This window comes from Hydra vulgaris, chromosome 06 (genome assembly GCF_038396675.1).
Source record: "Hydra vulgaris chromosome 06, alternate assembly HydraT2T_AEP".
Taxonomy (NCBI): Eukaryota; Metazoa; Cnidaria; class Hydrozoa; order Anthoathecata; family Hydridae; genus Hydra; species Hydra vulgaris.
This window is the reverse complement of record NC_088925.1, coordinates 27277638-27300825: the sequence shown is the minus strand read 5'-3', so window position 1 is coordinate 27300825 and position 23188 is coordinate 27277638. Positions and strand designations below refer to the sequence as shown.

General features: G+C 27.3%; 1 protein-coding gene across 1 annotated transcript; it reads right to left on the bottom strand.

The window, feature by feature from the left end:
• Positions 1-2410: 2410 nt before the first annotated feature.
• On the bottom strand, positions 2411-22950 carry LOC100212519 (schlafen-like protein 1). The gene is made up of 9 exons (XM_065799748.1): positions 22817-22950; positions 22096-22209; positions 11099-11163; positions 10295-10397; positions 9090-9162; positions 8763-8871; positions 6375-6507; positions 5823-5906; positions 2411-2685 (listed from the first exon to the last, which is right to left on the bottom strand). The coding sequence occupies exons 2-9, from the start codon at positions 22186-22188 to the stop codon at positions 2632-2634; spliced, it is 714 nt and encodes a 237-aa protein (XP_065655820.1). The 5' UTR covers positions 22189-22209; positions 22817-22950; the 3' UTR covers positions 2411-2631.
• Between the last annotated feature and the right edge of the window lie 238 nt (positions 22951-23188).

Genomic DNA, 23188 nt, shown 5'->3' with positions numbered 1-23188 from the left:
TATAAATATAGTCAGGCTTATAAGTTAACAAAATTATAATAATACTTTCATTACTTTATATTTATATATAAAAAAAATATACTTTTAACATAGGTAGCTTAGAAAATAAAATAACAGACCTACAAAAAACTCTTAATATAATAACTATAATATTAACCATACTTATATCTGATTAACTTATTTTTCTAAATCACATTCTTGTTGACAACATGTATCACACATAAATACTTCACCAATGTCCTCATATGTTTGACAACTCTCATGATAAGGTACTAAACAATAGGAACACTGCACCCATTTTTTTCCATTTTTTTTTTTTACATCACTGTTGTAACTTTTTTTACAAACACCGCACTCCCAATCATCATCTTTTGAAGCATTTTTATTTTTTTTACTTTTTTTAGAACATACAGGAATAGAATCCTTTGAAGTTAATGGAATAGGTTGATCAGGAGGAGTCAGACACTTTGCACTTGAATCCCTTTTTGGCCTATTAGGGTTAGGTGTGGTTGGCTCTACAGATGGAATAGTTAACAATGTTTGTATAGCAGTATTACTGTGTGGTTGAATTTCTGTACTTTGAATCTCTCTGTTTGTCAATTGAGATGGAGCTATTGCTTCTGGAGGAATGGCATTTTTATTTAAAGGGCAAATGCCACTTTTTTTAAATGCATTTTCTATATTTTTTTTAGAAAAGCTTTTAATAAATGCTGGATTCAATATTGTATGAAAAGTTGTCCGATTTGGTTTTTCTCCAGGATTTTCCCTCATAAAGTCATTTAAGCTAGTGGCCCAGTTTGACCTAAGTGGCTTGTATATTCCTACATCTAGTGGTTGCAAAAATATTTGCAGATTCGTATAGAGAAAGATATTATTATCATTTAACTATATAGTTATATCGTGCTTAAAACAATTTCTAATGTCATTTTATTTAATAAAAGAAACATGATTAAAAATGTAAATTCATTTGAGGTGAAAACGTTAAGAAAATGTGTAACTGCGATAAGGAATCATAAGTTATAGGAAGTTAATAAAAAAACAAAAGTTTTACCATTAAATCAAGCATCTTTTCTAGTTTAATATTTAATAAAAATAATTTACTTACCTTAAAACACAAGTCTGGAAATAAAAATGTTGGACAAGTACTCCAAATAAATGTGCTGAACGCACGTTAAATAATGCTAAAGAATGTACAAACTGATAGTAAACAATTGACGTATCACACGCACCCAACGACTATTTGTGAATCGACAGTAGTACCCTGGGGTACCATTTGACGCAATTTCGATGTTTTTGACTAATAGGTATGTTCGCTACAAATGCCGAGCGAAATATCACGAAATTACATATATCACGAACATACCTTCCTTTACCCTACATCGTCTTTGGTATAGTAGTTGATTGCTTGTGTAACTATTTATTTTCTTTGCAATGTTTTCCTTTTAAAACTCTTAACATATAAAAAATATTATACTATATATATATATATACATATATATATAATATCAATCAAATATATATATTTGATATGAAATATATATTTAATATCAAATATATATATATATTTAATATCAAATATATAATAAAATTAAGGTATACCTTTTATAAAAAATCTTGCTCTTTCCACCAACAAGCGCTTATATTTTATTTATTTTTTATAATACACTAGTTTTAATATTATACTATAATATATATATTTTATATATAGTATAATTTTAAAATTATATACTATATATAGTTTATATAGTAGAAGGTATACATTAATTTAATTTTGAATTTCTGCTCCCAAAAGTGTGCGCAATTTTAATTCTAAACGTGTGAGTGATTCTAATTCCATTTTTATCTCCAGTAATTTTAATTTCAAACGCGTGATTTACGAAAGTTTTTTTAACGTCAATTTAACTAATAAAGTTATCAAAAAGCAGGTTTATTAAAGTACAAAATTTTCTCAAAGTCCGTATAGTTAATGAAGTCATGCACATTTATATTATTTTTTTATTATTATTTTTATTTATACTGTTACCATTTTAAAATATTGTTTTATAATTTAAAATATTTAGGTTCATTAATCTTAAAAGTCATAGATAAGTTTTAATACAAAATTAAGTTAAAACACGATTTAACTTATTTTAAGAGGTTCAATAATGTATTAAATATTTTAGTTATATTCTCATTAAATGCTTAAAAAGTATTAAATTGTATTTTTTTCTATTCATTCCCGGGGACAAACTTCTCAATTCCGAAATACCGGGATTGAAAATTTCCGAGATTCTTGCCATCCCTACTTCGGTGCGTATTTTTAAAAACACTTCGGTGTTTAATTTTCTAAAATTTAGGCGCAGCTCAAAATTAAACCTTCTCAATATGGACAGAATATAAAATAACAAACTCACGAAGAAAAAAAAAACCATTTATAAAACATAAGAGATAATATAATAAAAATATAATAAATTACCACTAACTTAGTGGTCTATCTACACACTAGAGATGGTTTCAAAATCTTTTTTATAAAAGCCACGAAAACATTTGTGGAGGAAGACGAATAAATTTATCATAAACTCTTCCGTTAAAACATTTTTCGCACTGCTTACTGTTGTTACATATTATTGCTTAAAACAAAATTTATAACCGTCAGTCGAGCACCACAACATCAGAAGTGCTTTCTTTTTTTTGAGAACTTTTCGCCTAGAGAGAGAGAGAAAAAAAAAAAAAATCAAACAAATCAAAGGTTTATTATTCTAGAAAATTAAAAAATAAAATAGTTTCTGAAATTTTTCTGCTACAGAAAAAACTGGTTTCTTAGTTACTGATTTTTAGGGTAAGAGTGGCATCTCACAAGATTGTGAAACTCTTTAAAAAAAGACTTCTGGTTTCAAAGGTTAGAATAGTGCTTCACATCAATTTTTTTTTTTTGCTTTAAATTAATTTTAGTTAAATATAATAATTCAATGTAAAGTTACATAAATAAATAATATAAAAATGACACTAACGTATATTTTTCAATCTTTATAGAAAATTGGGAACTTCTTTTAATATAAAAAGTATAACTACGAAAGCGATATTAAAAAGTATGGATTCTTAATCAATTTAACGTTGTTTGTTTTTTGTTTGCTTAAAAATGAGCGAACTCCATACATTTTTGTACTCTAGTCTATGTCAAATAAGGATGATTTACTAAAAATCGCGATACAAGGTAATCCCTAAATGCTTTGCACCCCCTGCTCTTAACGTGAGAGAAACCAGCATAAAAAATATTTTTTACCATTATACCTCTTTTGAGGAGGTTCATATTTTTTAACATACAAAAGAAGTTCTCAATTTTTTCTTTCTCTAGTCATTATGATAATTATCAGGAGGAAGAAAAATGTTTTAATGAAAATGAATGAGAAAATCACTGGAAACAAAATTACACGTATTCGTTGTTTTGAACAATACATACGCAGTTTAAGACATCAAAGGGCAGGGGTCCCACATATGCAATCATAAGATTTTGAATATCATGATCCTTGTTTCATCACACAAAGACGAGTTACTTTTCACAGTGTTATCTTTTTTTATTCTGGTGAACTGTTTTTGATGACAAGCATTTCCTTTTAGAGTTACATCTGTTTCCTTTTAGAGCTACATAAGTCAATCTGTTTTTATTTTTCAAACTGTAAGCCATTAGTAACAGCTTCATTGCTCTGGTACCTGTTAAATGATTCCGCTTTTTAGTTTTTTGTAATCAAAATTAGATGCATTACTACAGTTGCAAGATATCAATATTAAAGCAACTGCCTTCAATTCTTTTTTGTTTCTGTTTAGCTCCTCTTCATTCAACCACTTCGTGACTTGTACTCTAGACAACCCTAATCACTTATCTTCACTTCCTGATTTATGATTTTTCCTTTTTGTGATCATACTATAATCTCAAGCTTTATAGTATACTTTTTCTACATCAGACTCACCCTGTCATTGCACCCTATCATTGCACTTCTTATTACAACGTTATGACTGAATTTATTACCTTACTAGGATTCATTTCTTGATTTTCTTTTTGATGGTCATTGGGCAGATGTTTCATTTAATTTTTGCCGAAATTAGTCTTTCCCTTGTAGCACCCTGGATTCAGACAGGCATGGCAAATTTATTCCTTCTGATTGGTTTCAAGTCAAGACTCACTCTAGGCTAAGGTTTTCTTCTTGTGAAGCTTTTTCTAATCATAATAATTTCTTATAAGTTTTTCACAAAGAACAACTCTCTTGAGAACAAAAGTTTATTTTTTATTGCAAGAAATCAATGCAAAAAGATCTATTATATATATATAAGCTATCAGACATTAATTCTCAGTTAAATAAATCTCATATTTTATCTCAAAAATTGGATTCTAGAGACTTTTAGAAAATCTTTAACAATATCTTTATCAAAAGCAAATCTAACATTTCACACCTCGATAGGTGTGCTGGCCCCAGAAGTTATGCAGGAATCCCACACAAACCTTTTGCCGTTTATCTTGGAAAGGCAAAAAAGATATATATTTGAAATATATTATAAAGAAAATTGGAATATAATTTAACTTAAATATGCAATTAACAGTTATATTAGTTTATTATTTAGTACAAGACCTAAGCAGTTACACATTTTAACGACTCATTTTATTATATCATAAACTTAATATAAATTTATTATAATCATTAAAACAGCATTTGTTATCAATATGATATAACTTGAATCAAGTTTCAATTTTTTTTTTTTTTTTGCATTTTAGTAACTTTTAATCGAAATTAAACTTCTTTTATCAAAAGAACTTTTGTGTTTTTATATAATTTTATATAATAATATATTTATATAATAATATAATTTTATATTGCTTTTATTTTATGTAATACTGTTATTTTATATGTAATTAAATAGTCTTTTTTACATATAGGAGTAGTTTAACAATGCTATTTAAAAAAAAATAATTTTATATTAAAAAGCATTACTATATGCAATTTGTTGGCACATTTTAATTCCATTTGAAAGCAAATCACTTTTATTTGTTTATTTATATCATTTATTTTATCACATAAATTTTTATCTCTATAAATTTTTGAATAATATGAAATACTTTAAAATCATTTGTATGCCGCTTCTATAAACTTGTAATATGTAAGTCGCTTTAATAAACTTTTTATTATTAAAGTAACAGGACTGTTATTAATGTTGGTAGTTTTTTTGTTTACTTTGCAAACTTGCTAGTTAAAATACCAAATCAAACAAAACTGTTATTTACAATTGCAATTGTTTCTGCAGTGTAATTATGTAGATTTAGATTTTTTATCAGTAGATAATGAAAAAAACAACTAAACCGTTTTGTGTTTTAGTTGGCCAATATTCACTTTTGGCCATAGATTAGTTGACCATAATTTGAAATTTTTCATTTTAATTTGTGAATTTTTATTTTAATTTGGCACAAATTTTAAAAGCCAAATAAATTTTTGTGCCAAATTAAAATTAACGTTGACAAATTAAAATGAAAAAATTATAAACTAAAGTGAAATTGGCCAACTTAAACACAAAAAGGTGTTACTAATATTAAACTTTAGTCTAAATTTATAAAAATGGTAGTTTTTTTTTTTTTTAATTTTCTTATTTTAAAAAAAAACTACCATTTTTATAAATTTGTATTTAGGTTACCAAAACCTAACTGTTTGTTAATAATAAATTTGTTAATAATAAATAAAATAAAATTGTTAATAATAAATAAACAACTTATTGTGGTTTAATAAATACCATTACTAGCCCTTCCAAAATAAATTACAAAAAATATACTCATTGTATGAGTGTAATAAACAACTTACCTCCTTGTATTTAGCTATAACAATTTTTTTCAACTCCATCGGTTTTAGTGGACCATATACTGAACCTTCCTGGCGTAAGTATACCTAAATAAAAATACACACAAAAAAACTAATTAGCAAGTGTGAACTCTAACCAAAATTATATGCAAAATGTAACAAAACAGAAAACAAAGAAAAAACTTCTATCAAGCACTAGAAAAAGTTATACTGTGTTAATGCATCAAAATTTATTTAGATTTTATATAACTAAATTTCAGCCTGCACTTCTTTTTTAAACACAGAATAATTTTACTTTTAAACTGGATCTAACAATGGAGAAAAGATAAGATTTGTGGTCAGGGCCCTAGTCAAATAGTTAGCTTTACTTATCTTTTCTCTTTACGAGTTAATACAATATTTACGTAATCAGTCCATGAAGGTGAGAACTATTTTGATTTCAAAACAAACTTGTGCAAACCAAATAAAACATATTTAACTAAACCTGATTTGATGTATATTTAACTAAATTTGGTTTAGTTGAATTTTTTTTCTTTAAGTAAATTAAACTAATACCTGATGGTTTCCAGTTTCATAAATTTCATCTGTTTTACCTTTGGAAAACTTGATCTCCATGACATAGAGATTATTTGTGTTAAAAAAAGATTTCGGTCTTTGGTCGTTGAATAGTACAGGAATGTACCTGATGCTGAAATGATAAAGAACTAGTTAGTTTTTAAAAAATTAATTTATCTAACAAACATAATATTTATCTATTATTATAAAATAATTTTTTATAAAACTATAAGAAGTACAAGAATTTTAAAAATTAAGGAATTGCTTCAACTAGACTAAGCAATGAAAGCTTGCAAGACTCATGGAAGTTTAAATGAACAAGAAAAGCTCATAAGAAATTCTTAAGAAATATTTATCAAGGAGGATAAGCAACACAAGCAAAAAAAAAAACAACAGACGTTCAAAGAGAACAAAAACTAAAATTAAGGAAAATATTATTATTAAGGAGGGAATAAATATCTACAATTCAAAGTCAACAATACTTGCATTTAAATTGGCCAATTTTCATCTTTACTTAGCTTTTTTCATTTTAATTTGGCACAAATTTGTTTTGCAAGGTGTAAGTTTTGTGTGCCAAATTAAAATGAACATTGTCAAATTAAAGTGAAAAGTGCCCAATTAAAATGAAAAAAAAAGCTAAATTAAGGTAAAAATTGGCCAACTTAAATGCCAAAATGTCATACAGAAACTCTTATGAATTAAATGCACTTAAAATAAATGATCAAGTTTGTAGATCAGTGTATATTATGAAGATTCTGAGATACAAAGTGAAGTGTTGAGAGTAAAAAGACGACTACAACTAAAACTAGAGCTTTTTATTGTTACACATTTTATTTAATATGAACACAATATGTGTTGGGTGTAGCTTTCCCTTTAATAGTATAAGAAATAGCGCATGATGGAACAATTACATAACATTTGTTGAATAAAAAATCACAAAAAGCTGTCTTGATTGATGATGCGCACTAATCAAGACAGCTTGGCAGCAAGAGCAAGCCCAAACTATATTTACAATGCGTTTTTGGACCCTGTCTAAAATAGGATTATTAGAAGCACACCAAATATAATAATAGTATTCTAACCAAGTACTTTATATTAGAAGTTTAAAGAGAATGAAATTAGAAGTAAAATATAAGGAACATAATTAAAAGAAACAACCATAGCAGAATATATGGTTTCCATGAGATATTAGCAGTGAAAAATAAATTAAAAAGATGTAAAGACTCAATAAGAGTGTTACCAGACAACTTTAATAATACAGTTAGAAAGAAGTCGATTCAATGATTTTAAAAACCTTTCTACATAAAGCATATAAAAAAAGTTTATGGAGAAGTCCAGCATGCCAGACTTTATCCAAATATGTCAAGAGTACTTTACCTTGCTGCATTTATCTTATGCATGAAAGAGCTTTTCTGCTATGGCAGTGAACAAGTCAGTTGTAGAACATTGTTAGAGAGTAAGTTGTCCTAATATGAGATATCAGAAGATTCAAAGACTTTGGTAATAACAGATAGACGACTGATTGGATGGTTGGTAAGGTCAGAGTGTTCTTCAGAGTTTTTAAAGATTGGAACCACCGATGCCATTATTCAACAAACTATGTAAGACTATGACTCAAATTTTGGCCACAAGCTGAAGAAGGAAAAACTTAAGCAACTTAGGATTAAACTGTTTCTTAGGGATGACAGGAAGAATGTGGTCATAAGATTCAAGAGATAAATTAGAGGGAAAGTTTTTGCAAACAGCTCTGCCTTGTTCTTGGAAAAGGCAATGAGATTAGAAACATAAATTAGGGATGGAATACTAGATTTGTCTTTGTTAACAACAAGATTTTCAAGTTTCTAGAACCTTCTGAAATGTATTAAAACTGAGAATAATGGAGTTTAACATCAAACAGCAACCTTTTGCATTTATTTGTATTAATAAAGACTTGTACTCAAGAGAGTTTGGTGGAAAAGATGAAAGATGAAGAATGAAAAGATGAAGAATGAAAAGATGAAGAATGAAAAGATGAAGAATGAAAGATAAAAAATAAAAAGATGAAAGAAATGACAACAATTAGAAATAGCAACTGCACAATGAAAAATATGAGATAGAAGCTTGACTTCAATCTCATTTTTCATTGTGCAGTGTACTGAAACTAACACAAACGAATAAAAGCTTACAGAATTCAGTAGACTATAAGGAAGCTACACATTTCAGCATAAAAAAAAAAAAAAAAAATCTGCACAAGAACTATCACAAAGAAAATCGCAAAAGAATCCCAAGTCAGCCAACCTACTAAATATATATCATTTAAATATAAATATCCAAATCTATACAATTTATATTCTAAAATTTATTTAAAACCATAAACTTAAATATATTGACATTGCAAAAAATTTTTACCTCCACATTCCTTCAGAAACATTTGGTCGAAATTTTTTTAGTTCATCAGAAAAAATGTAATGAAATCTATCTTTATCAGAGGATGAGCACCCCACACCTTTTATAATACCTACAAATAAAAAATCTAGCTTTAAAACTAAAATCTTATAACATAATACAATTATAATATAAATTTATAACATTACCATCATCTGTAACTCCTGCTAGTATAACCCCTCCACCAGAATACAATTATAATATAAATTTATAACATTACCATCATCTGTAACTCCTGCTAGTATAACCCCTCCACCAGAATACAATTATAATATAAATTTATAACATTACCATCATCTGTAACTCCTGCTAGTATAACCCCTCCACCAGAATTGAAGAAAGCTGATGCATATTTTTGAATAAACTAAAATTAATTTTGAACTAAATATAAATAAAAATTATTTTTTAAATAAAAAAACTAATTTTATTAAAGTTATAAACCACATTTCCATAAACAATTTAAAAAAATTGTGTATATTAAATTACACTAAGCTGTACTAAAATTTATGGCAACCTGACAAATTTTTTTGTAAAACAAACATTATAGGATACTGTAACAATTGTAATTGTCTTGACACACTTTTTACTATAAAAATATGCAAAAGATAAAAAAACCTAAAAACCTATTTACATTACACCCTAGAGATGTACAGAATGTACAACAATTTGAATGTACATCTTAAACAATGATTTATGTCAATTATGCGGTCATATTTTAAAGTTGTAAGCAACTCAACAATAATCAAAAGTGCCTAACTTCAATTCTGAAGGATATTGCAGATTAATCAGAATGTAGCAAAATTGGAAACAAGGTTGATTAGCACTACAAAAAAATGCATTAAGAATGCAATTTATGTAAAATACAGGCAAAAAAATAATAGTTAGATGGTAAAGGACTTGCATATAGTCAAATAAAAATCCTGAGAAATTTTAAGATCTTTTTCAAAATCATTCATATTTATCAGCAAATGATAGTCAGAATAGAAAATTCATTTCTTTTTTTATTACTGCATTGACCTACCATCAAGCTAAAAAATATACCAGAAAAATGATATTGTTAAGACTTTTAAAAATAGAACTTAAGAATATCAAATAACTTTGTTTACTTTGCAGAAGCTTTTCAACAAGTTACTGTCAGACATTTTTAATACTCAGCTACTCAGCATATTTAAAAGTAAATTTAACAACTTCACCCATTTTTTTATTCTCTTTCTTACAACGAATTATATTTCAACTTTTTAACAATTATTGGAAACTGCAACATACAAGAGCAAATACAATAAAAAGATTGCAGTAAAAGTATTATATTGCATTGGTTGCAATATTTTGTTATTCTAACATAAAGTTGGAACAAAAGGTAATGGGTAGCACAATTGATAATTTTTTATAAAGTTTGGTACCTCATGAGTTTGAAAAAATGTCTTAAAAATACGTGCATGTATTCTTAAAACATAGTAAAGCATAAAGATAAAAAATCTCAAATTAAAATGACTTACTTGGTTAATTTCACGACCAAAAAGGACACCTCCAGCTTTAAATTCATATGTCCTTGACTCAGTTTGACTTACACGATGACCATAGTAGTAATAATCACAATCTCTAAAAATGAATGAAGCAGTATATATATATATATATATATATATATATATATATATATATATATATATATATATATATATATATATATATAATACAGTTAGCCTGTAGAAGCTATATATATATAACAGAGTTAGCCTGTAGAAGCTAATAAAAAAAAATTTGTTTCTAAATATTTTGAAATCCAACAACTAAAGGTAACATTAAAGGCAAAATGGAATGCCCTACTAACATTTTTTGTTGGTTAACTAAGAAAAATACTACCTAATACTACCCTAGTCCTTTTTAGTCCTTACCTAATACTACCCTAGTCCACTTTTAAACAAAAAAAGAAAAATTAAATGGTATACCACTTTTAAATGTTAACCAAATTGATTTTTATCCAATAATATTATTCATTATAGTACAATTCAATTCAATCGAGGAATTTAAATGCCATACATAAATATAAGATCCTATAGCTCTTAAAGAAATATCTTCATTAATTCTTAATATAACATAAGAAAACTGTGTTTTTTTAAGAGCTTCTATTTAAAAATACTTCATAGCATGTTATATCAGGCCTTGTTATGAATAAAATTAATAAATTCAAAATCTAAAATTAAAATCTGAAGTGAAAAAAAAAATTATTTAGTAAAATTTATAACAATAAAATATAACATATAACAAGTTACCAAAAATTATTTGAAAAATAGGCTACTAACTTGTTACTAGCGCCACTGCTATTTTTGCTGTCTGGTGTCAAAGTGTAGCTTTCAGTGCGAGGTCTCTACAAATTATTAATATCTATTTATTATTATCTATATTTGTCTATTAGATTAGTATTATTTATTTAGATTAAGGTTAAATAATCAAAATAGAGTGCATTTTATAAAACTAAAACACCTTAAAAATTTTTTCAGCAGCATACTCAGGTCACATCAGTTTATCTTTTAAATTTAAATATAAAAATGTTTAAAAAAGTTAAAAAAGGCACTGTTTAATAGTTTAAAGTAATCATATATCTAATGTCTATCTAAGTTCGCATAAGGGCAATTCAATGTGAAAACATACAGGGCATGCAACCCTAAGACTCATAGTATGCTGATTTTTACACCACTAAAGATTTCATCTACTTTTAATAGTTTCAACCATATGAAATTGTTCCTTTACTTGCTGTTGACTTTCTGTTTCCTCTGTAGTATTATAAAACTCTGATCTTAAATTTTAAAATTATTTTATTATTTTATTTTTGCCAAATTAAAATTTAAAAATGCAATTTTTTTTCTTCATGATATTTTTCTGAACAAATTTTTACTGAACAGTTAAATTAAAATTTATCTTAAAATAAAAATAAATATAAGAAATTGCAACTTTTGAATAAAACTACATGAATAAAAAAATTCTTGTTAAACAAAAAAATTAGTTGATGATAGGCTTGAGTTTTGTACTGCAAATAAAAAACACAATTAAACTTTATAAAATTACTAAAGAAACAGCAACAGCAAAATGACAACAACCAGCAAAATGACAACAACTAAAACAACGACTTGATACCGGAAAAACTGTTCCAGAGACTAAAAACTACTACCATTACATATCTACTTCATACTTTGAAATTAGTTTTAAAAGAACATGTGAGCATTTATGTGCAGACAGATTTATACAGTCAAAAGCAGCAGTACTTGATGTTGTGGTTGTACCAAATCTAAATGATTTTATTGCATGTAAGTATGATTCCTTTTGGTGGGCAGACATGGTTACAGAGATGAGATGCAAATGATATCCAAATTAAGTTTATACACCATAAGTAATAAATTTATCTAGATTTGACCTTTTTTTATGTTTTAGAAAAAACCATTATAATTCTTTGTAATCACTTTAACTAAACTATTCAGGACAACATTTAAAAAAAATCAAACTATATTGGCATTTTTGTAATTAAATTCGCCTCTGTAAAATTGTGATAAAGGTTAAAATTTTAGGTGTTATGTTCACTTCTAAATGTTTCAAGTTGTTCTATTTATTTTTTTCCAACATCTTTGCTACCAAGGCTGCTAGCAATCACTATTAGAGTTGGAAGTTACTGGAAGAGAAAATACAAAGTTTATAGGGAATGATAACGATTAACAGACAACTTAAAAGGTTGCAAATTATTTAAATCAGAAAAACAAGATGAAGGAAGCAAATTCCTAAGAACTGATGTTTGAGAAAAAAAATTAGATGAATAATAGATTTTGGAGGTTTAGTTTTATCAAATTCTTTGCCCGAAAATATTTAAGTGCACATATTTTCAGCTTTCCATTACACACAGAACAAAAGCAGGGACCAAAACTATTTTATATACTAAGGGATTTTTTTTTGGTCTTGAACCAAAGTTAAAAATAGTTATATCTTTGAAAACTAATAGATCTGTTCCCAGTGGAACTGCATGCTTTTTGCCGCAATGCATTCTGGATCTTCCTAATGGGTAATTTAAAACAGTGCTTTTATAGCAAATGCTGAGATGAAAACAACTTTTTACAACTTATATATTTGGTAATTAAATTTTTATAACTTTATTATAAAAATTTAAATACCAAATTCAAATGTTAGCTTTTAGTAAAAAAACGATTAATGGAGATTATTGTGCTGTTTGGATGCCGTAACTATCAGAGAAATGATGAAGAAAAGTAAGCTTAGCATATTATAAGGAAAACAAATTATGTAGCATAATGAATAATAACACATGTTAAAATAAAAAACTTATGAATAAATTTTAATTAAAGTTGTATAAAAATGTTTTGATTTTAAAACATTGTAGCAATGTATAGGTTTCATGAATAAATACAGAATAAATTTTATAAAGTTTATTTTAAATGACAATGTTCATGATTTGTAATCTTCGTCAATCATGATGAAATCATGATTTCACATTTGGTGGTTTGATGAAATCACACTTATCAGTTTTTAAACTATAATACTATGATATATACTTGCAGTAAATTTTGTTGTGTTAAATGATTAGGATTTCGTAATTAGGATAACTAGAATAAATTTATTTATTTAGTAACAAGATGCTTGTTGGGTCCACACACTTTACTAAAAAGAATTATAGTCAAAAACCAATAATCAACAACAAAGTATATAAATCATTACTTAATCAATTATTTCAACAACAAAAAAACTTTAAATTTGAAAAAAAACAATGGTGGTTAAAAGAATTTTTTTATTTTTATTTTAAATTAATTTATTTTTTTGGATTTTTAGAAATCTCATGTAGAACAAAAGGGTAAAAGCTCACTTGATTTTGATTTTCAGTATGAATACAAACTGTGAAAGCATGGCCTACCGATCCTTTAGTCTTTAGGAGTTTTAATTTATTTGTGTGACTTATATAGGAGATAATAGAATGAGTTGCCTAGTCATAAAAACAGAGACACAAGCAAAACCCATGCATTGAGCCAAGAAGATTCAGCATTCAATATCCTAAACTGGAAAGAAGGTATTAAAAATACATCTGCGCCAGCCTAATAGATGAAGAAGGGGTGTGAAGCTGGTCAACAGCTATAATTCGTTAATTAATAATATATTTAAAAAAACTAAAAGTTATTGCAAATCAAAGTCACATTTTATGATTGATTTTGTTAAAATTTTATTTTGAAATTTTATAAACTTTGTCTGATATTATTTTGGTTCACTTATTAATGACTGAGTGAGCATCTGACACAGACTAATTAAGAACTTTAAATTTTTTTTGGAAAGTAAGTAAATTTTCAAAAAAGTAAGTAAATTTTTGGAAAAGCTTTAAAAATGTGTTAAAAATACAGACAAGTTATCAGAATACATCTGAAAAAAATGCATACGTTTACTCTGTACAATCGGGAGAAATATAATGGCAGCTCTTTTGCAGCAAAGATCACTGACTCTTGAGTCATTGTTTTTGCTAATAAGAAGGAAAATTAAATATTAAATTAGTCGAATTAATTGTTTAAATTATTAAACATAATATATATACATTACAATTTTTTTAATTTGAAAACCTCCATAATTTGATTAAATGCTGAGTCACCTTGAAATGTTATAAATAATAATTCAAAAAAACTAAGAGATAGGGAAACTCCGTTTCAAAGTGTCCGATCTCGGACCCAACTATCGAAAGGGAATCGGGTTAATATTCCCGAACCGGAACGCGGATATTCTAGCGTCTCGGCGCTAGACGTGCGGCAACGCAACTGAACTCGGAGACGTCGGCAGGAGCCCTGGGAAGAGTTCTCTTTTCTTGTTAACGGCCTGACACCATGGAATCTGATTGCCAGGAGCACTTCGCTGTGTGCTTGTCGGATTTGTGACGCTTACTTTGAAAAAATTAGAGTGTTCAAAGCAGGCTTTCGCTTGAACACATGAGCATGGAATAATGGAATAGGACTTTGGTTCTATTTTGTTGGTTTCTAGGACCGAAGTAATGATTAATTTTAATGATTAATTTTTTAATGTTTCCAGTTTAGGATGTTGAATGCTGAATCTTCTTGACTCAATGCATGGGTTTTGCTTGTGTCTCTGTTTTTATGACTAGGCAACTCATTCTATTACCTCCTATATAAGTCACACAAATAACTTAAAACTCCTAAAGACTAAAGGATCGATAGGCCATGCTTTCACAGTTTGTATTCATACTGAAAATCAAAATCAAGTGAGCTTTTACCCTTTTGTTCTACATGAGATTTCTGAAAATCCAAAAAAATAAATTAATTTATACTATGCTCAATATAATATCTTCAAGAAATCATTGCAAGAAAATATTATATCTGTTAATATAATATGCTTAACTGGGTTGGTTTGGTATCAGAAGTTGATAATAAAATTAAAGATGTCCTTCATGCATCCTCAATATTAAACAATTTTGTGCAATCACCTAATCACACTCAAGTTATCTTATTGTTTACAAAAATCTCTACTTACTTTATAGTGTATATAACTTATCAACAAATATCTGTTAGATACCAATAACTTTTCTTTTATAGAATCTGATCCATATCTTTAAAGATTTAAATATTAATATTATGTTTATAATTATAATTAATAATTCGTTCATACACAGTAACTGTATCGTTTTAGCGTTCGTGATATCCAAAAAGAAAGATAATTTCTTTTGTATTTCTTAATTTGTATTTTTAAAATAACACACACACGTGCCAAGTATACTCCAGGGAACTTTATAATCTACAATAATTCTTTAGTCTTTAACTATACTAACACTTTAAAGTTTTTTACTGTTATTGAATTTGGAAAAAAATTAATCATTACTTCGGTCCTAGAAACCAACAAAATAGAACCAAAGTCCTATTCCATTATTCCATGCTCATGTATTCAAGCGAAAGCCTGCTTTGAACACTCTAATTTTTTCAAAGTAAACGTCACAAATCCGACAAGCACACAGCGAAGTGCACCTGCAGTCTTTGCGAAGAAGAACAGACCCGCCAGTAGCTCACCTTGCGGTGGACCGACAGGCCCCCTCCGAAATCCAATAAATAATTTTATTCTAAATTAATAAAGCAATTAACATAATTAAGCAGAGAGTCGTAAAAGCGTTTTTCAAAGCTCATTATTTTTTAGGCATGTTATCAAAAGTCATGCAGGCATACTGCGATAGCATTCTCCCAAAAATCTTGAAGATTAAAATTATGGACCAAATCCATAAATAGAACTGTTGTGGTTAGAAACGGCAAATAAAACTAATTTTGTTGCTCGTGTAGGATCTACTAAACTCTGTTCTAACCATTTCGCTGCAGGTTATTACAATACTGAATGCAACGTACCAACTTTATACATGCCGACTATAAGAGAGCCACCAAAAAAAAAAAATTAAAAAAACTCAATACATCATCCCATTTTGTCAGCACTATTCATTTTGATACAGTCGAACAAGAAGTATGTACAGGGACTACAGAGATTAATGATTTTTATAATTATTGTGTTACTTATGCAGAAAGCAGTGCTCGTTGCAGGATGTTTTAAGAAGATATTTGTTTACTTTTATGTAAAAAAACAAGATAATTGTCTTCATTTATTTAACCAACTAGACTCGGCAAATAAAACAATAAAAAATCTTAATGAAGAAATCATTGGTTTAAAAGAAAAAATCTAAAAGTCGCAAAGATTACCCTATTCTGAAATAAGTAAAAATGATACATTACTGAAAAGTATGACGGTTATACAAACAGGTTTAATATATAATTGGTTATATAGCGCTTCGAACATAAAGTTCCATTTCTCACAAACTACCATGATTCTTCTTCAAACAACACACTAAACAACAAATCAACCACCATGAAAATGTTTGGTCCATTGAAGCAAATGAATGGTAAAGATCTTATGCTTTTGACTTTAATGAAGATTCGAATGGGGTGTAGCCATGAAGACTTATCTTATCGTTTTGGTCTTTCAAAAGCTACTGTTTCTCGCACCCTAAGTACCTGGATTCCTTTTTTAGCACATGAATTTAAGATTTTTATTCAGTCAGTTACTCAGGAGCAAAATAAAACTTGTTACCCAGAATGTTTAAAGCCTTTTGGAGATAATGTGGTCTCAATACTAGACTGCACAGATGTCAATGTGAGCGACTAAGTATTGCCAAAGCACAAGCTCAAACATATTTGAGTTACAAAAATCGAAACACTTGGAAAAAAGCTATAGGTATAGCACCTTCCAGAATGATTAACTATATATCTCAAGCATACGGAGGTTCATCTTCAGATCGATATATTGTTGAAACATCAGGTTACCTCAACACATTAAATGAAGGAGATGTTGTAATGGTGGATAAAGGATTCAATATCGGTGATCTTTTAATTGCAAGGAAAGTTAAATTAGTAATACCACCATTTCTTAAAAGCAAAGGGAAGTTTACCATTAAGTTAACTTCTAAAATTACCCTTATAGCCCGAGCAAGAATTCACATAGAGCGTGCAATTGCTCGCATAAAAGACTTTTGATTGCTGCAAACACCTTTACCGCTGAGTATGATTGATTTGCTAGACCATATCTTTATTACAATTGCAGCTATTACTAATCATCATCATAAAAATATTTAAATTACAAGACATTTTAAAACATTAAAATATTTTATGTCTAACTAATTAAAATAAATGTAATTTAAAAAAATATTTTCAGTTTACATTTTGACCTTTTGTAATATTAAATGTTATGAAATAAAAAAATCAATTTCATCATCAATTTTATTATTGTCACAAACTTTAAGCAAAGTTTCATTCAAAACAGACTCTACAGTATTGGAAATCACTTCGTTTATCATATAAGGCAAGATAAAAGTTTTGTAAAAAAATACAATTTTTTTAACACAACTTTGCCAAATATCAATTGAAAAATGAACATGATAACTATATAAGTTTTTCGAAGTTCCAACAACAAAATCACAATATGAAAAACCAGTTGAAGCTATTTGACACTGCACTTGACTATAATAAGAATGTTGAGGATCAAGTACAATTGTATTTTTTCAAATATTAAACATGCGCCTTTGATAGCGGCAAATTCTGGAATTGTTAACCCTCTATGAGTTCAAGGACATTTAACCTCGACACATCCAGTGCCACAACAATCACAATGAACAAGGGAATCAAGTGATGCATTATTATTGGTAAATTTTTATTTACAAATAAACCACACCCAGAAGTATGCCTCGAGTACATCTTTTTCATGACGTAATCCCCAGGAAGTAGCTTTCGTTTTAAAACCTTTTGACTTACATAATACACTAATGATAATGGATGTTATTTTTTCTGGACATAAAATTTCTAGATCATTATTTACTTTACAAACAACACTATAAACTTTTGATGCAGTGACTCTGCCTTTGCGGTGTTTATGCCAATCATTATTACTGCTTTCTTGTTAAGCGTTCTAGTTCAGAAATTTCATCAAAATTTGTAGCTAACTGCATCAATAAAACTTTATATGTAATCTTACAATCTAAATAAGTTACAACTTCATAAGGTGTTTTAGGGAGAGATGGATGCAAGGAGGTTTTAACTTCGATTTCTTGAGCAACATTGGAAATATCAGGTATAGGAACAACATTTTTTGTTTGTATAAGCATGACATATCCACACTTATAATATGTTATCTGTGCCAGAGAATCTACATCTTCCTTTGTCATGGAAACTTCTCGTTGATTTATGGCTTGTGGATCACAATTTAAACGATTTGAAAGTTTTTTTCTTGTAAACACTAAGGTATCTTTTAATAGAGGTTTTACTATTTCAATTTCACTTAGGATTGATGGTCCAGAGTTTTTGAACTTTTTTTGATGGTTTGAGACATTCAAGAGGTTTCGATGAACATGTTTTATTGTCACCAATCTTTACACTATGTTCAACATACCATAAAAGTGCACCAACATGTTTACAGCAACCAGAGATTCTAAAATTAAAATAGTATATTTTTTTAAAGTAAAAATCACAGAAAACAAATGGAAAAACAAATTTAATAATGTTTATTAAAATTTGTTTCTTTGAAACAAATTTTAATAAACATAACCAGCTGCACAATCACAATCTGCAGATTTTATTGTACCTGACTTTTTTTTAATCAATACCCAAATACCCAAACATTATAAACAGGTTTATTTCTTTTTTGTTAAGGTAAACAATAAGCTGCGGTGTAGCAATATTTAGAGTCAGAGTTAATATTGTGATACCAAATATTGGAAAGATGGTCTGGTTTAAATAAACTTTTGCCACCTTTGTTTAAATATAACTGAACTTCTGCATATGTTACATCTGGGAATAGCGAAGGACCAATAACCCAACCATAAGTTAATGATTTTGGGTCACAATTAATTTTGATGAAGATTTTCTTTTATTCAACTTGTCATTTTTAAATTCATTTTCTTTATCCTGAACACTCTGCACTTGAACTTGCAAATTCAGGCAATAAGCATAGTAAGCATTCTTTGCTTTATTTCCGGTTTGATTGATTAATCTTTTTAATAAAAAGTTCTGTAGGTCAAATATATTCTATTTTAAGAAGTCATCTTCAGTCATAGTGTCTGTAATTTGTTTGGAAGAACATTTCTTTGTTTTTAAAATTAAAGCTAAATTTTCATTACTAGCACACAAATTTTCATCAAATTTATTTTCTTCTAAATCATGAGCAATAAAGTAGAACATTATTTAAAAAGAATTTACAGCCAAAAGCTTATAAAAAGTGTAAACAATCACTATCACCCCTTAAGCGATACCAGAATTCAATGCAATAAGTTTACGACAACCATACTGGAAACAGATCTATTGGAATTAGATAAAAGCATTTTTGGGACATTCATAATTTATTTAAATCTTCAAGTGATGTAAAATATATATATATATATATAAATGTAAAATATATATAAATATATATATATATATATATATATATATATATATATATATATATATATATATATATATTATATATATATATATATATACATATATATATATATATACATATATATATATATTTATATATATATACATATATACATATATACATATATATATATATATATATATATATATATATATATATATACATATATATATATACATATATATATACATACATATATATATATACATATATATATATATACATATATATATATATATATACATATACATATATATATACATATATATATATATATATATATATATATATATATATATATATATATATATATATATATATATATATATATATATATATATATATATATATATATATATATACATATAAACAGATACAATATGGATAAACAGATTTTCCCTACACACATCAACAATTAAGATCAATATTTTTTACAATTTTGAATTCTAAAATTACAGTTTGCAATTGAGTGTGCATGAGTGTGTTTTATCAAACTTAATCAAAATCCATCAACAGATTTCAAATTTTTTATAATTTTTTTTATTTTATAAAAGTATATTTATTTGATGATGTATTAGTTGATGTATATAAACTCAAAGCATCTATTTCAATTAGATTTAGTTAACTAATGTAGATTCTGCTGCATCTACAGCTATATCAGTCAAACCTATAGCTGTAGCTGCTATATCATAGATGAAAAATAATTATATATTATTTCAATAATTTTTAATTAAGAAGTAATAACTATTAAATAAAAATCAGTAATAATTATAAAACAATAATTATAATTAATATGCATTAAAATATACTAAAAAATAAAACATAAAATATTACATAATTAAGCATTTTGCAGCAGCAGCCCAGTCATCTGGAAAATGCTATATATGATCTACATTAGACCACATCTTTAATTCACAGTGCAAGCCACATCTTAAAATAGATATTGATCACCACATTTTAATGGAGATAATGCTAAACTTGAACAAGTTTAACATTGTGTACCGAAAGTGATATCTTTAAATATCTGCCTTACAAAACAAGATTAAGAATTTTACAAATTTTAAGAAGATTATAAAAACGGTAGTGGTGTAGTGGAGTTTGATCCCCACCACGTCCCTGGTAGTATCGCGCTTAACTTGTTTCTCTGCGCAAGGACCTTGTTCGTCAAGATTCATGTTTCAGAGTTATAGAGTTGAGAGAGGTTTATAACCACAATTAAGTAGCCTCCTCTTCTGTAGTGGCCTTCTCAATCTTGGGAAGGCGAATTAAAAAAAAAAAATTCTTGGATTTACCACCCTTGAGCAATGCTGTATACAGTTATAGTACAAAAAAAACAGTTTTATGGATAAAGAAGAAAAAATTGTTACCCCAACCCAAACCCTTAGTTGATGAGACACACTTGTCTGATCTCCCTATTTAATCAGTCAATGTATGTACTGAAGCCCCCTACAGCTTCCTGTTTCACTATGACATCAGACTAATCAAAGTAAGCATTTAGGCCCTATTCTACTTTCTCCCTCATGTTTTAATGATTGATTATGATAAAATATTAAATCCTACTGATTTAAAATCATGTACAATAAATAGGTCTGAAATTTTAAGGAAAGTACTCTGGTTTGATGTTTAAGTTAAAAAAATTCCACTAAAAATGCTAATATCATTTACAAAAATACACCATCATTTTCAAAACATTTTAACATTGTTTTCAATCATTTAGAAATTCTTTTAACTACGCAACCCAGTTTTTATTGTTGTCACCTAAATAAATAAATAAATATATATATATACACACACACACCCACATAGTGCTGGCTAGTGGCATGTGCAAAGTGTGCAAAGCACACAGGCGGCAAGTTTTAATATCAACAGTAGATGAAAAATTGCCAAAAAATACGTCATTCTGATAAAATTTGATCATTATTAAGGTCGGCAAATTTTTTTTGCATACACTAAGATATACTCACGAGCCGGCTCTGTGTATATATATATATATATATATTATATATATATATATATATATATATATATATATATATATATATATATATATATATATATATATATATATGTATATATATGTGTATATATAAGCATATATAAACACACACAAAAAAGTTATAGATGATGTAATTATGTTATGTATGACTGTAAGATATAGTTATGCTAATACTGGTGTAAAAATGAAAATGACTTGCAAAAAGTATAGGTAATTAGAAGAAGACGAGTCTAATCCCTGATTCTTAATAGCTATATATATATATATATACAGAACATAATATTAAAAATTACACTCAAATAATTAGAAAACAACCTTTTTATCTTTATTTTCAATTGAATCATTTGAATCATCAGCACTTCTTTTTCGACTTCTCCATCTAGCTAATAGACTATCCAACAAACCCATAACATGATAAATATTCTAAAACTGTTCAGAAAAAAGAATCACATTACTTGTTTGCATCTTTATTAAAAAAATGCAAAAACTTTTAATTTAAATATGCAATTATCATTAAAAGTAAGTGATTTTGTAAAAACTACTGTTAATTTTGTTAAGCTATTATTGATTTGTTAACCATAATAACAAAAATTTTCTAGCATGTGTAACTGAAAATTAGAGTTTGAGCAAGAAACGCCTAAGTATAACAAGGTATTAAAAAAAAATAAAGATTAGAGTAAATAAGATAGTTGGCAACATGACATGCGTTGACATGACATGGCATTAGCAACATGACATGTGTTAAACAGTTAAAGTTATTTGTTCTTATTAAAAAAGAATTTTTTATATAACATAGAAAAAAAACATTTTTTTTCCTTTAAAGAAATAAAGTCTTTAATTCAATTGAAGCTTGTGTCTTCCTTCCGAAAGAAAATAAAGAGAAAATTTTTTTATCCCTATCCTTCAACTATTCTAAACGTTGAAAACGTAGCTGATGGTAAATAATAGCTTTTTTTACTTATTATTAAACGAAGAACAAAACTTTTTATTACTTTAAATTTTTGTTTTTTTAAAAAAAAAATTTTTTTTTCCTAACCTTGTGCCTAAGATTGCGCCTCGTGGTCAATAAGCAATAGACATTTTTACGAAACGATAAATATACCTTTATAATTACGTTAGTGATTGTTGATAACACCGCTATAGTTTTACATCTTAACGATAACGATGTTAAAATAATATCATTAACGATTGTTTTAAATATCGTTGAGTTCACATAACTTTATTACTACAATTAACATTTACTAATGTTAAGACGGATGAGCAAAGTTCGGTAATTTATTAAAATTTGGATGAATTGCGGTCAATTCTATCAGGGAAGGAAAAAAATGGCTAAAGGATCAGTGATGGATCAAGGAACTTTTGGTGGTGTTGGGGTTGGTGAGGAAGAGGGGCAAGTGATATTGAAATA

Excerpts from the sequence above, each read along its gene's own strand:
- LOC100212519 (XM_065799748.1), bottom strand. The coding sequence starts at position 22,188 with ATGGGTTTGTTGGATAGTCTATTAGCTAGATGGAGAAGTCGAAAAAGA. Across the intron at positions 11,164-22,095 it reads TTGAAAATAAAGATAAAAAG|AGACCTCGCACTGAAAGCTA; the intron begins GTTGTTTTCTAA and ends AATAATTTGTAG. Across the intron at positions 2,686-5,822 it reads TTATAGCTAAATACAAGGAG|GCGAAAAGTTCTCAAAAAAA; the intron begins GTAAGTTGTTTA and ends CTCTCTCTCTAG.